The sequence below is a fragment of the Aquarana catesbeiana genome, linkage group LG10 (genome assembly GCF_042186555.1).
Source record: "Aquarana catesbeiana isolate 2022-GZ linkage group LG10, ASM4218655v1, whole genome shotgun sequence".
NCBI classification, from domain to species: Eukaryota; Metazoa; Chordata; class Amphibia; order Anura; family Ranidae; genus Aquarana; species Aquarana catesbeiana.
This window is the reverse complement of record NC_133333.1, coordinates 159,994,975-160,010,431: the sequence shown is the minus strand read 5'-3', so window position 1 is coordinate 160,010,431 and position 15,457 is coordinate 159,994,975. Positions and strand designations below refer to the sequence as shown.

At 46.8% G+C, this 15,457-nt stretch overlaps 1 protein-coding gene across 1 annotated transcript; it reads right to left on the bottom strand.

Moving 5' to 3' along the window:
- Positions 1–6,352: 6,352 nt before the first annotated feature.
- Positions 6,353–15,194, bottom strand: LOC141110981 (uncharacterized). The gene is made up of 3 exons (XM_073602845.1): positions 14,916–15,194; positions 8,296–9,456; positions 6,353–6,716 (listed from the first exon to the last, which is right to left on the bottom strand). The coding sequence occupies exons 2-3, from the start codon at positions 9,442–9,444 to the stop codon at positions 6,492–6,494; spliced, it is 1,374 nt and encodes a 457-aa protein (XP_073458946.1). The 5' UTR covers positions 9,445–9,456; positions 14,916–15,194; the 3' UTR covers positions 6,353–6,491.
- Between the last annotated feature and the right edge of the window lie 263 nt (positions 15,195–15,457).

Genomic DNA, 15,457 nt, shown 5'->3' with positions numbered 1-15,457 from the left:
CCTCCAGCTGTTGCAGGTACAAGTCCCATGAGGCATTGCAAAACTCTGACATTCACAGACATGACTAGGCATGATGGGAATTATAGTTCCTGAACAACTGGAGGGCCGTAGTTTGAGGACCCCTGCTCTAAGACCACAAAGACCTTTCCAGTGCACTTACTGATCCAAATCTCTATTGAGATTGTAAACACCCCAATAAGAAATTTGTTCCCCCAATGGTTATTTGCCTTGTAACTGGAGAGGACTTTGTTAAAAAGTGGTCTGCATCCTCTGTGGATCTGGCAGTGTCCCACCTTAAAGTGACCACCATACTGGTGGTACAAGGCAGGATGGATCCATGCTTTCTTGTTTACGCCAAATTCTGACCCTACAATCTGAATGTTGCAGCTGAAATTGAGACTCTTCTATTATCCAATTTTGGTGAGCCTGTGCCAATTGTAGCCTCAGTTTCCTGTTCTTAGCTGACAGGAGTGGCACCCAGTGTGGTATTTAGCTGCTGTAGGCCATCTGCTTCAAGGTTTGATGTGTTGTGTGTTCTGCCTTGGTTGTAACGAGTGGTTATTTGAGTTACTGTTGCCTTTTCTATCATCTCAAGCCAGTCTGCCTATTCTCTTCTGACATCAACAAGGCATTTTCATCAACACAACTGCCGCGCACTGGACAATTTCTCTTTTTCGGACCATTCTCTGTAAAATCTAGAGATGGCTGTGCGTGAAAATCCCAGGAGATCAGCAGCTTTTGAAATAATCAGACCAATGCAACTGGCACCAACAACCATGCCACCCAGGACCCTGTATTTATTATATCTGGTCTATATAATCTGGTCTGGTATATAGTACACAGAACATGGAAATGCAATAGTTTTAGTAAATATAAACTACTAAATACCTTTTCTCACCAGCAGTATATAGCAGTCTTGTTGCTTCTATCAGTGTCTGGTTAAAGCTTGAAGAGTTTTTTTTTCTTTCTCCCCTGATTGTCCTATCAGGCTGCAGGATCTCTGACCCTCTGTCTGGACAGTGCTGATTGGCCCTGCGTTGATCACATGCACTCTCCCAAGAAAGGAAAAAAAAAAAAGCAGAGACCCAAGCCATTGGCGTTGTTCGATGGCTCGGTTCTTAGTGCAGAGACGCCGGGGGACAGATGCAGCATCAGTCCGATGCTGCATCCACATAGGTAAGTATTATTCTGGGAAAAAAGTGGATTCCCATACTTCTCTTTGAAGTGTCTACTTTCCAAAATTGGGTCATTTGGGGTGGGGGGTTGTGCTTTGTGCTATCTTGACATTTCAGGGCCTCCAAAACTGTGATAGGTAGTGAGGAAATGAAATCACCATTTTACGCCCTTAGAAAGCCTGAGTGTGGTGATTGGTTTTCGGAGTCCTGTATGCAGCTAGGCTCCCAAAAAGTCTCACACGTGGTATCCCTGTACTCAGGAGAAGCAGCATAATGCATTTTTGGGGTGTAATTCCACATATACAAATGCCTTGTGTGAGCAATATATCATTTAGTGACAACTTTGTATAAAAAAAGAAAAACGGTCCTGGCATTTTATGCACATCATTAGAAGCTTATGTCACACATCACCCACTCTTCTAACCACTTGAAGACAAAGCCCTTTTTGACACTTTTTGTTTACATGAAAAAATATTTTTTTTTTGCTATAAATATACTTTGAACCCCCAAAACATTATATATATTTTTAAAGCAAATGCCCTACAGATTAAAATGGTGGGTGATGCAATTTTTTTTTTAACATGGTATTTGCGCAGCAATTTTTTGAATTATAATGCACTAAAACACACTATATTGCCCAAATGTTTGGTAACATATAAAAGATGATCTTAAGCCGAGTACATAGATACCAAAGAATACCACTTTAAAATTAACAGAGGAGGTCTACTGCTAAAATTACTGCCCTCGATCTGACGTTCGCAGTGATACCTCACATGCATGGTGCAATTGCTGTTTACATACAACATGAGACCGATGCTTGCGCGCGCCTTTGCGCGCAAGCATATGGGGGGGGGGGGGGCGCGGACGAAAGGGGTGCTTTTTTTTAATTATTATTTATTTTGCTTTTTTATTTTAACACTGTTTTTGTTTTGTTTTTAAATCATTTTAATTGTTATCACAGGGAATGTAAATATCCCCTATGATAGCAATAGGTAGTGACAGGTACTCTTTTTTGAAAAAAATGGGGTCTATTAGATCTCTCCTCAAAGCATCTGACCACACCAAGATTGGTGTGATAAGATGCTTTCCAAATTACCCAATGGCGCTGTTTATATCCGGCGAAACCAAAGTCATGAAATGCTCGTAGCTTCCGGTTTCTTAGGCCATAGAAATGATTGGAGCCCATCTGGTCTCTGATCAGTTCTATGGTCAGCTGGCGGAACCATGGGCTGCATTCTCGGGTTCCCCGGTGGGACAGGAGGGCCCGAGAAAACCATTGAAGATGGTGGGAGGGGGACGTTCCCTCCCTCTGCTTGTAAAAGCAGTCTAGTGGCTAATTAGCCACTAGGATTGCTTTTATATGAAAGTTGACCGATGGCTGGAAAAAACGATACCAAGATGATACCTAAACCGGCAGGTATCTTTTTTTGGTATAACCACTCAAAGTCCAGCAACTGGCACTAATCTGACGCTGACCCTAACACCTGTACTGGGGGGGCGATCAGGGGGTTAAACCTTTATTAGGTAGTATAGGGCGCATACCCCGATGCTATAAAAAAAACTTACGGTGACAGTAACTAGCATCACCCGTGACACTAAATACAGTGATCAGAAAAGAGATCTGTACACTATAGTGTGACGGGGTGATCAGAGGGTTAAACCTTTATTAGGGGGTTAATTGGGGGTACCCTAAACCTACTAACTGTCCTAAGTCTGATTAGTGTCACAAGTGACACCAGTACAGTGAAAAATCTGAAAACTCTACTTGGTGACACTGACAGGGAGTAAAAGGGTTAACTGGGGTGGGGGTGATAAGTGTACCTACGTGTACTGGTGTCAGTGTAGTGTACTCACGGTGAGATGTCCTCTCCTCTCGCTCTAAAACCGAAAAAGGGCTCCACAAGGGGAGGCAACATCACTTCCTCTGCCTGTGTTTACAATACACAGGCAGAGGACAGTCTCTCATTCGCCAGAACTGATCACCAGGTCCAGGCCAGAAATCATTGGCTTGGGCCTGATCGGTTCTGAAACGAATCCGATTGCCGCGGGGACGCCGCGTGCGCATCCCCTAGGCGGCCGCATGCCTGATGTACAATGACAGCAATTCACCCACGAGAGCCAACTTGCAGCAGTACAACTGCGGCGGATGGTCCGTAACTAAAACACCTTTACAAGTTACCGGGTTTAGAGTTAAAGAGGAGGTCTAGCGCTAACATTCATGGCGATACCTCACGTGTGGTTTGAATATCGTTTACATATGCGTACGTGACATACATATACCCTCACTTTTGCATGGAGGGATGGGAGCATTTGTATAATTTCTTTATTTTCACTGCCCATTTACATTTTTTTTTTTTTATCACTTCTTTTCCTATTACAAGGAATGTAAACATGCCTTGAAATAGGGATGACAGGTCCTCTTTTATCAAGAGAGCTGCAGTCAAAAAGACTACAAAAATTTGCGTGTGCTGTAAATTGCCTCCAGCATTGCTGAAGCCCAGAGCCTCTGAACAGCATTAAGCCATAAAGTGGAGCAAAACCCATTGATTTAACGGTTTCAAAAAAGTAAAATTCTTGGAATGCCAGTATTGCTAGCTGGCACATTTGCTTGTGTCCTCAACCACATTGTCAAATGGCTGGTGACCTAACTGCAGCACCATATCAAACAGAAGGAGCTTCCTTGGCTGTAAAGGATATAAGGGCTTTATTCCGCTCAGCAAATTGGCCTCTACAAATTTGGCATTGCCTACAAATAGAGCAACTGGGCATGTGCAGAGCAGGGTGAAATAGTGTATTTCTGCATTTTGAACAGGCACTTATTTTTAATGTTTTACCTAGCTATACCTGGAAAGGAGCCAGCATGAAGTGATCTAGCAGGACTTAATTTCTTGTTTTTTGTAGCAAGCATACAGATCTTGTCTTGTAGTCTGAGACTCGGTTCACACAGGGACGACTTGTCAGGCGACCTAGTCGCCTGACAAGTCGCCTCCCGTTCTGTACAACGGAACCGTTCTAATTGGAGCGACGCAAGTCGCTCCGACTTAGAAAAAGGTTCCTGTACGACTTTGGGGGCGACTTGCATAGACTTCTATACAGAAGTCGTTTTGCAAGTCACCGCTGAGGCGACCTGCAAGTTGTGCCGCCCGTGTGTGAACCGGGTCTGAAGGACAGTTATTTAACTTCAGGTTAAACCGCTGGCTACAGGAGACTTGGACAACAAACTGTAGTCCAGTCCAGGATAACTGCTCCTACTACTAGCATGTCTGTTTTGCAACAAGTCATAAGAGCATGATCCTAAACACAAATGTTGGGGGTGGGGTTACTTGAGCCTCTCAATGGAGTCCTGGAAGAGTACTATGGAGGACAAAAATCCTATATTCTTGTACTTACTGAAGTCTTCACATATCGGCTGTATAACCTCCTTCAAGATTGAAGAAATGGCGACTTGCTGCTGGCGTCCTGGCCCACCAACCGGTCTGGCCGCCCCTTATTATATTGTAATATCACTGGAAGACTTCAGAAGCCCTTGTGCATTTTGTTGGACATCTTTATCAGCCAAAGCACCAGTGAGAAACTTACCCTTCAATAGGGACACCTGTTCTGATAACTGTTCAAGAAAAGGTTCCCCTTACTTTGGCAGAATTTCACTTCCTGTATAGTCTATGAAACAGGAAGCAAAAGGAGATTTTCCCCAAAGGGATAGAGAATGCAAAACCCCTTTGGTTTTAACTACTCCAGCTTTAAACATAAGATTTTGGCTTCAGATTTACTTTGAAGTAAATTGCCAGTTTCAAGAACTACACTATCAGACACTTAAAATGCTTATTTGAAAAAAAAAAAAAAAAAAAAAAAAAAAACAAACAAAAAACAAAAACCACCACCTTTGTACATTACAAAACTAAAATGTTTATTTACAAATGCAAATAAATAAAAATTTCTAAACAGTCACTCAAAATCAAGTTTGTACAAAAAAAAAAAAAAAAAAAAGGGGGGCCTTCCACAACTAGTGGAAGCAAATATACAACTTAACAAGGTTTTTTTTACCGCTAGACTGCATAGTGAGCAAACAAGTCATTTGTTTACTTTAGTACTAAGGGCTCTTTAATACCATAACACGCTGTAAAAGTGCATTATGGTAATGCATTTTATATGTGCATTGTAATCCAAACTAACATTAATCCCAACATATCACAGGTTTAAATTGTGTGTTACATGAATAGGTTCTGAATGATTTTGTACACAGAAGTGTTTGGATAGGCCACTCAATAATATGTCTCATACAAAATGGTGTTAAAAAAAAAAAATCAATACAAAACATAAATGCTTTCTTCCAGTGCGTGTGTAGTGTGCTCGTAACAATGCAGCATTTGCAGAAAAAGCAAGCCGAGGTAGTATTAAACACTCATGCTATTGGACACAGAACCCCAAGAACTGTAGCATTAAAAGAGAAGTAAAAGGATTTTATTTAGAATCATAATTAAGTCAGTGGATGCAGCATCAGTCCCCAGTGCTGCATCTGTCCCCCGATGCCTCTGCACTGAGAACCGAGCAAACACAGCCGATCACTCGGTTTTCAGAGCTCCCCGAGCAGAGAGCTGCAGACTGTCAGTCACAGCTCTCTGCTCTGCCCCCTCCTCGCTAATTGGAGTGCTGGGCTGTGGATGGGGAGGGGCAGCCAGCTCAGACTCTGACTGGCTGAGAGGATGAGCCGGGTGTCAGTTCAGGCACCTGGCGGATCCAAGACTTTGTTGTGATGACGCAGTGCCTGGACTGACATCCGTGATGTCAGCAGAGAGCAGACTTCAGCCTGCTCTCTGCTGTAAACAGGTCCCAGGAGTGCAAAACAAACTGCACCCCTGTGATTCACAGCCAAACAACCTTTGGCTGTACTTAAAAAAAAAAAAAAAAAAAAAACACCCTCATAGGTTTTTTTTTGTTTGAGGTCTTCCTTTTTTGCCAAGCCTGAAATGCAGTGACAGGAGACTGATAACCTCATGCCAACACAATAAGAAATCCCTTTAATATCCATGACATTATTGGCACAGAATTATGGCTCGTACAAAGCATTAGCAAAACTAAAATTCTAGAATGTTACCAAAATCAGAATAATGCACTAGAAATGTAGTGCATAAAATACAATACGTAAACACTGTCAGATAAGTGCAATAGTAGTCTGGTTGCGTACAGCTATACTTTTACTCAGTGCAAAAGTATGTGGTCACAGTTGCAGTGTACAAGATCCTAGGCAGAAATATTTGATACCGCTTTATTAACTGCTTTCATGGTCTGGAATATTAGAGAGTCCATAAAGTACTTTCAGCAACTAAGGTCTCCGTCTTCTTTATAGTGTCTTGCAGCCCATATCTTCTCCCTGTGATCAGGTTGTAAGCAGAAGCCAATGGCAGCCTCAGCCTCAGCAATACGTTTCTGGAAGCGACAGTGATCCCGAGCATACTCTTCCCATGGGCCTTTGCGAGACATTCTGTAAGCGTAGCTCCATGTGACCATACGATGCACAGTGACATTGGATGAAAAACGCACCTGGGGAGGAAGAAGTTATAACATTAATTACTGTAATCATGAAATGTAGTTTAGAGTATAGATAATACAGCCTGATTGCTGCTTTTCTACTGCATCACAGTGACCAAAAGATCTATGAGGGCAAACCAGAAGTGGTTCACAGCATCTTTCTATATTTGCTTTAGTAAGCTGAAATCCAGGTTGCTGTGGTTCTACATTTGCAATGTATTGCCAAATTAACCAAAATAATATACAAAAAAAGGTTGTCTCTCAGTGTTCATATTTAGAATAATGCATGATTTCTGATGGAAGACACATATACAGATCCAAGATTTGTCACTGGGTGCTCACTTTGCCTAATTACACAAAGATCTAAATATGTAACTCTGCAAAAAAGGAAGACAAATCTGAAGTCTAAGATTAATGTTAACATATAAAATGCTTGTCAACCAAAAATAGCAACGTGGTAATTAAAGGCGGTTCCAGTAACATTACAAAAGGATTGCATGAAGTGATGACACAGCCATTTGTGCGACTGGTTGCTATGGCTGAGTCAGACTACTCCCAGACTTCCCATTCTTTCTCGGAGAAGGTTGTACTCCAACAAATCACCTGACAGTTTCACAAGGTGGCATCAGGGCCCTCAAGAGACCTTATGCAATGGTGTGCAATTTTAGTCTGCTCTAAGAAGCTGCCAGATGTGCGGTCAAAGGTGAATTGTGTGCACAGCATCTAAGCCATTTTCATAATGATTCCATATTTGTAAATCGTACAAGAAAAAAAACTGCAGTTAAATTATGCTGTAGATGCGACTAAAAATTTGCTTACACTATTTTTAGAAGCACAAGCTACAGGGCTTATACAAAACATGCAGAGTCTGAGCCACGAGTTGGCTCAATGATAGTCTCTTTACAAGCATAAGCTGGTAAGATGACCATGTCAGTATACACACACACTATTTAGAAGAAATATCAACCAAGTTACTAATGTTTGATAAACAGGACAGTTATCACATTAGGGCTAAACCGGTTTAAAGGAAACCAGACAACACTGAATTAGGTGCTGAGGAATAATGAAGGTGCATATTCTTGGACTATAATCATATCCAATTTAATAATTGGCGAGTTGCTGACCTAAAACAAGCAGCAAAGTGGGTACACATGCCATGTATATTTGGTCCAGTTCATAGTGAAGATAAGTGTGACAGGCTGGAAACTTGACAGTACAAATCAAATGGTAATTGCAGCTCTCATATTTCTATATTAACATGTTGCTATTAAACAAAGAATTTTTACAATACTACATTAGAAGTACAAATTCAGGAACTCCAACCTAAAACCAGCCCTTATGTCAATAAAACTAAACCATTACCTACCGAAACCATCATTTAAAAATAGTTGTGAAATGCAACTAGTAGTTATGTACTAGTAACTTGTTACCATTACCAGTAGTTACTGTAGCCTACCAACTTTACTTTCATCACCATGAACCAGTATAATCTGTATTCATCTCTACCATAACCAATACATGTCTATGTGAATTAATCCATGGCTTAAGAATGCCCACCCCCATATCTACCACCAAATGTCTGCATATTTACCTTCTTAACTCCTGGGTTTTCATTTTGCTTTACTTCAAAGGATTCAGATTCATCCTTCTGGCTTGCACACTTGTAAGAGCATTTAGAACTTGAAAGGACTGGCTTCATGGTACATTTCAAAGTTTGACATCCCCCATGCTCTGCAATAGAGGGACTTTTAGGACTTCTGGTGGGCTTGGCAAAAGAAAACGGATTATATGGGTCATCATTCCGACAGAAGGAAGCCCACAATTCATCATCCCTACTGCAGTCTGTATCACTTGCTTCATCCCACGAATCATTTTCTTCGTCTGACCAATCACTTTCTTCTTCACTCTCATCTGTGTCTTCCTTGGACTTCAGAGTCCATGACTCTTGCATGCCACTGTCCACTGAGCTATCTTCAACGGAAGAATCTCTTTCAGTCTCTTCATCTTCAGACTCAGACTCGCTGAGACTGGTCTCTTCACATGGAGGCAAGGAATCGCCATCAAATTCACCCTCGCTAAGATCAGACTTATCGGATGGGGGTGAGGACTCCCCATCCTCTGATGGTACATAGATCATTGACAAAATGAAGGGGTTTGTACAGGAAGGTAGAAGTGTCTCTTTACTGACCATGACATCCATGTCAGAAAACCCTTTGTGGTCACAATCCTCTTCCATGTAAGAATTTCTCTGAAGAATCTCCATTCTGGGACTGGGCAGCTCCTTTTCTGGAACCATATTCTGTTTATTTAACTCGGCTTTACAGCCCCAGTGACACTTTATAGAGATGGTATTCATTGACTGTCCTGTATGTGTTGACTGTTTAGACATGTTCTTGTAAATCAACACATTAGTCACCTCCACAGCTAATAACACATCTATGATATTCCAGCACATCCACAGCACAGCCTGAAAAGCTTTACTCTTCCAATCTTTAGGAATGATCTTCCAACCCAATGGCCTTCTATGCAGAAGATTTCTGACCAGAGTGAAGATGGACTGTGTAATTCTGGCAGCCATTGTTAACACCACCATATCTGTTCCCAGCTGACCAATGATGAGCTGCATTTCCGGATGGTCTTTGATGGTGTCAATCTGGACAGCAGTTCCTCGATTCCAATGGATCATCGGAGAGGTAAGATTCCTCCAGAAGGAGCCAAAACAGAGGTAGTTGAGACTCATTTTATTTATGCCCTGCCAGGAAAATAGAAAATGTAGATGTCAGTAATGAAAATCAGCTGCAAAGTTTCTGCTCAACACGTTTTCGGCAAACATCAGAATCTATTCACCCAGGTGAGCAATATAGGTTTGGAATGTATAATTCAGGTCTAAAATTACTGATGAGACCTTAAAGTACAAGTAATAAAACAAAGCAGCCAATTATTTATCTAAAATTTAAACACACCAGAACAATTTCAAGAGGCTTTTTAGAACACCTAAACTGGTTGCACAACTATTTATGTAACTAGTAAATGAAGTCACAACAACATTTGCTTACTAATCACCAGTTGCTTAACGTGCTTGTTTTTAAATCTGTAGGCACATCATGTGTTAGGGGGAAAAAAAAAAAAAAAAAAAAACCCATCTTGAAACTAGGGAAAATGCCAGCAAAATAAAGGGCTTGGGGTCAAGGCCATCAATCTGACATCAGCTTGAGATAATTCTGAGATCATTCAGAAAGATGCATTTTGCCCCTCTTCAAGCCTTGTGTGGTAATACAACTCCTGCTTGAAGCACACAAGCCCATCTACTCAGACTTCAGTCTAACAAATCTAACTGGAGTACACTAAAAAGTTTTGTATTCTGTCAAGAGAATAGAAGAGGTTTTGTGAAGGATCAAGTTACTACAAGAGCTGAAGCTCAATTATAGGGCCTGGAAATTAGTGCTGTTGTATAATATTCAGCATGAAACTGAATTGTACAGTAAACAGCTGCGATCAGGGATAAGACAAGACATTATTAGAGGTAACTTGTGCCCTTGGGGCATTACTCCCCCCACTCAGCAACAGTGAGGCATAGTTCCTGACACTAACAGGGCACCGTTTCTCCCACTGACCAACGATGGGACACATTTTCACTATAATACCAAAAAGACACACATTTTCTACTCCCGCTTGCCACAGTCCAGCCCCCCTAAAGTTTGAAGGACATAAACTGGCCCTTTGTTTAGAACAATTGGAGACCCCCGCTGTAGTACAATGAGCATGATTTGGGCGTAACCTCTAGAAAATACCTCAACTGGTAGAAAAGACATCAGCCCAAAAATGGACATACATCAAAAATTATGCTGCCTCATTAGGAATTCTGCTGTCACTACATTATACAATCCACCACAGTTCTTATTTAAAGAGCCTTTAAAATCTACTTCTGCTTTGTTGCCACAGATACATCAGGGAGGGGGTTGTACTGGAAGAGATTACTCATGACATGTGCTAATTCAGAGTCCATTCTGCTTCCTGCACCTCCCTCAGCAGCTCTGCCACATGACCTCAGTGGAATGTACAAAGCAGATGTGCTTTCAGCATCAACTGACCATGGAACAAATGTGAACCTCAACAGGGGTGGGATGAAAAAACACTGGCAGGGCCCGGATGCTCCAAAAAAAGGATTGTCAAGTTCACTCAAAATAAAGACATTCTACCCAACAGATGCTGGACACAAGTGGATAGCATGGCTTACATGGCGGGCACAGGTTGTTGGTTTATACAAAACACTACAGCGGTAGATGACCGTGATCAACTACAGCGGTAGATGACCGTGATCGATCTGTTCCTAGAACAAGAGGTGAGGGGGAAGTCTTCATAGCAGTTCCAGGGACAACCCCCTGATTTTAGAAGACTTCCTCCAACTTGCTGTTGTGTCTCTGGGACAGGAAGTGGTTCCCACAAAGATACACAAACAACCTAGTAGGGGGTTTAACGCTTCTTCGCTTTAACCACTTGCCGACCGCCTAAATGAGAATGGGCATCATGATTTTGATGAATACCATTGTTATAGCAGCAGCTAATCTTCCATAACCTCATCATTTTTTCATTTAGGCAGCTGGCTTTCAGATAAAACTGTTTCCAGCAGCGGATTTGCCGCAAGATCACTTTTACAGGTGGCGGGAGAGGTGTCCCCCCTCTTCCCAACATGGACATGCAGGAATAGCAGGTTCTGCTCTATAATCAGTGATGGAAGGTGTGTGGGGGGGACCCAGCATGGCCCATATCAGAAGGTGAGTGATGGAAGGTGTGTGGGGGGGGGGAGGCCCATATTAGAAGGTGAGTGATGGAAGGTGTGTGTGTGGGGGGGGGGGGGGGAGGCCCCATATTAGAAGGTGAGTGATGGAAGGTGTGGGGGGGGGGGGGCCCATATTAGAAGGTGAGTGATGGAAGGTGTGGGGGGGGGGGGGGGGGGAGGCCCATATTAGAAGGTGAGTGATGGAAGGTGTGGGGGGGGGGGGGGGAGGCCCATATTAGAAGGTGAGTGATGGAAGGTGTGTGGGGGGGGGGGGAGGCCCATATTAGAAGGTGAGTGATGGAAGGGGGTGTGGGGGGGGGGGGAGGCCCATATTAGAAGGTGAGTGATGGAAGGTGTGTGGGGGGGGGGGGAGGCCCATATTAGAAGGTGAGTGATGGAAGGTGGGGGGGGGGGGGGGGGAGGCCCATATTAGAAGGTGAGTGATGGAAGGGGTGTGGGGGGGGGGGGGGGGAGGCCCATATTAGAAGGTGAGTGATGAAGGTGGGGGGGGGGGGGAGGCCCATATTAGAAGGTGAGTGATGGAAGGGGTGTGTGGGGGGGGGGGGGGAGGCCCATATTAGAAGGTGAGTGATGGAAGGTGTGTGGGGGGGGGGGGAAGGCCCCATATTAGAAGGTGAGTGATGGAAGGTGTGTGTGGGGGGGGGGGGGGGGGAGGCCCATATTAGAAGGTGAGTGATGGAAGGTGTGTGGGGGGGGGGGGAAGGCCCATATTAGAAGGTGAGTGATGGAAGGTGTGTGGGGGGGGGGGGGGGGGAGGCCCATATTAGAAGGTGAGTGATGGAAGGTGTGTGTGTGGGGGGGGGGGGGGAGGCCCATATTAGAAGGTGAGTGATGGAAGGTGTGTGGGGGGGGGGGGGAGGCCCATATTAGAAGGCGAGTGATGGAAGGTGTGGGGTGGGGGGGGGGGGGAGGCCCATATTAGAAGGCGAGTGATGGAAGGTGTGTGGGGGGGGGGGGAGGCCCATATTAGAAGGCGAGTGATGGAAGGTGTGTGGGGGGGGGGGGGAGGCCATATTAGAAGGTGAGTGATGGAAGGTGTGTGGGGGGGGGGGGGGGGGGAGGCCCATATTAGAAGGTGAGTGATGGAAGGTGTGTGGGGGGGGGGGGAGGCCCATATTAGAAGGTGAGTGATGGAAGGTGTGTGGGGGGGGGGGGGGGGGGGGGGGGCCATATTAGAAGGTGAGTGATGGAAGGTGTGTGGTGGGGGGGGGGGGGGAGGCCCATATTAGAAGGTGAGTGATGGAAGGTGTGTGTGGGGGGGGGGGAGGCCCATATTAGAAGGTGAGTGATGGAAGGTGGGGGGGGGGGGGGGGGGGGGGGGGGGGGGAGGCCCATATTAGAAGGTGAGTGATGGAAGGTGTGTGTGGGGGGGGGGGGGGGAGGCCCATATTAGAAGGTGAGTGATGGAAGGTGTGTGGGGGGGGGGGGGGGGGGGGGGGGCCATATTAGAAGGTGAGTGATGGAAGGTGTGTGGGGGGGGGGGGGGAGGCCCATATTAGAAGGTGAGTGATGGAAGGTGTGTGGGGGGGGGGGGGGGAGGCCCATATTAGAAGGTGAGTTGATGGAAGGGTGTGTGGGGGGGGGGGGAGGCCCATATTAGAAGGTGAGTGATGGAAGGTGTGTGGGGGGGGGGGGGGGGGGGGGGAGGCCCATATTAGAAGGTGAGTGATGGAAGGTGTGGGGGGGGGGGGGGGGGGAGGCCCATATTAGAAGGTGAGTGATGGAAGGTGTGTGGGGGGGGGGGGGGGGGAGGCCCATATTAGAAGGTGAGTGATGGAAGGTGTGTGGGGGGGGGGGGGGCCCATATTAGAAGGTGAGTGATGGAAGGTGTGTGGGGGGGGGGGGGGAGGCCCATATTAGAAGGTGAGTGATGGAAGGTGTGTGGGGGGGGGGGGGGAGGCCCATATTAGAAGGTGAGTGATGGAAGGTGTGTGGGGGGGGGGGGGGGGGAGGCCCATATTAGAAGGTGAGTGATGGAAGGTGTGTGGGGGGGGGGAGGCCCCATATTAGAAGGTGAGTGATGGAAGGTGTGTGGGGGGGGGGGGGGGGGGAGGCCCATATTAGAAGGTGAGTGATGGAAGGTGTGGGGGGGGGGGGGGGGGGGGGGGGAGGCCCATATTAGAAGGTGAGTGATGGAAGGTGTGTGGGGGGGAGGGCCCATATTAGAAGGTGAGTGATGGAAGGTGTGTGTGGGGGGGGGGGGGCCCATATTAGAAGGTGAGTGATGGAAGGTGTGTGGGGGGGGGGGAGGCCCATATTAGAAGGTGAGTGATGGAAGGGGTGTGTGGGGTGGGGGGGGGGGGGAGGCCCATATTAGAAGGTGAGTGATGGAAGGTGTGGGGGGGGGGGGGGGGAGGCCCATATTAGAAGGTGAGTGATGGAAGGTGTGTGGGGGGGGGGGGGAGGCCCATATTAGAAGGTGAGTGATGGAAGGTGTGTGGGGGGGAGGCCCATATTAGAAGGTGAGTGATGGAAGGTGTGTGGGGGGGGGGCCCATATTAGAAGGTGAGTGATGGAAGGTGTGTGGGGGGGGGGGGAGGCCCATATTAGAAGGTGAGTGATGGAAGGTGTGTGGGGGGGGGGGGGGGGGAGGCCCATATTAGAAGGTGAGTGATGGAAAGGTGTGTGGGGGGGGGGGAGGCCCATATTAGAAGGTGAGTGATGGAAGGTGTGTGGGGGGGGGGGGGGGGGGAGGCCCCATATTAGAAGGTGAGTGATGGAAGGTGTGTGTGGGGGGGGGGGGGGGGGGGGGGGGGGGGAGGCCCATATTAGAAGGTGAGTGATGGAAGGTGTGTGGGGGGAGGCCCATATTAGAAGGTGAGTGATGGAAGGTGTGTGGGGGGGAGGCCCATATTAGAAGGTGAGTGATGGAAGGTGTGTGGGGGGGGGGGGGCCCATATTAGAAGGTGAGTGATGGAAGGTGTGTGGGGGGGGGGGAGGCCCATATTAGAAGGTGAGTGATGGAAGGTGTGTGGGGGGGGGGGGGGGGGGAGGCCCATATTAGAAGGTGAGTGATGGAAGGTGTGTGGGGGGGGGGGGGGGGAGGCCATATTAGAAGGTGAGTGATGGAAGGTGTGGGGGGGGGGGGGGGAGGCCCATATTAGAAGGTGAGTGATGGAAGGTGTGTGGGGGGGGGGGGGGGAGGCCCATATTAGAAGGTGAGTGATGGAAGGTGTGTGGGGGGGAGGCCCATATTAGAAGGTGAGTGATGGAAGGTGTGTGGGGGGGGGGCCCATATTAGAAGGTGAGTGATGGAAGGTGTGTGGGGGGGGGGACCCAGCATGGCCCATATCAGAAGGTGAGCTGGCACTCTGCTGCCCCCTAGTGCCCGAGGAGTCCCCAGTCTGAGCAGCAAAGCATGCTGGGTATTGTAGTCCCTCGGTCCCCCCCTCATGGACTCAGTCACCTACCTGTCGGGGCTTCCAGAGGTCAGCCTGTGACGAAGGCGCTCCAGCAGACGTTGGTAGTTCTCTCCTGGGTCAGGGGTTGGTCGATAACGCGGTGATAACCGAAGTCGGGGACACAAGCTCTCCTGACTTTCCTCTGACAAAGCACACAAAGCATTGGGGAGAACCGCGGTGTCTCTTCTAGTAAAGCGCTATAATCCATGCCTGGTCATCTGGCCGTTCACTCGATTCGTCTCTATCTGTGTTGTAAGCGGGGAAAAATGGAGAATGTTTCGTCTACAGTGTATATAAAGGCTCCGCCGTCATTACGTCATTCCAGAACGATCCAATAGTGAAAGGGGGCGTGGTTTGATGGAAAGTACGTGACGTTCCAGATGTCGTTTCTGAAAATAGAATCAGGGCAGGGCAGGAGAGGTCACATGATGAGCCTGAGAGTCGTGACGTGACGAGAGTGCTGGGAAATTGTCATGGTTACAGATGGTGTATTGTGTGTGGAGGGGGAGGGGAGGAAAGAAAAAGGTAATTCCGGGGATAACACTGAAGTT

Excerpts from the sequence above, each read along its gene's own strand:
- LOC141110981 (XM_073602845.1), bottom strand. The coding sequence starts at position 9,444 with ATGAGTCTCAACTACCTCTGTTTTGGCTCCTTCTGGAGGAATCTTACC. Across the intron at positions 6,717-8,295 it reads AAAACCCAGGAGTTAAGAAG|GTGCGTTTTTCATCCAATGT; the intron begins GTAAATATGCAG and ends CTTCCTCCCCAG.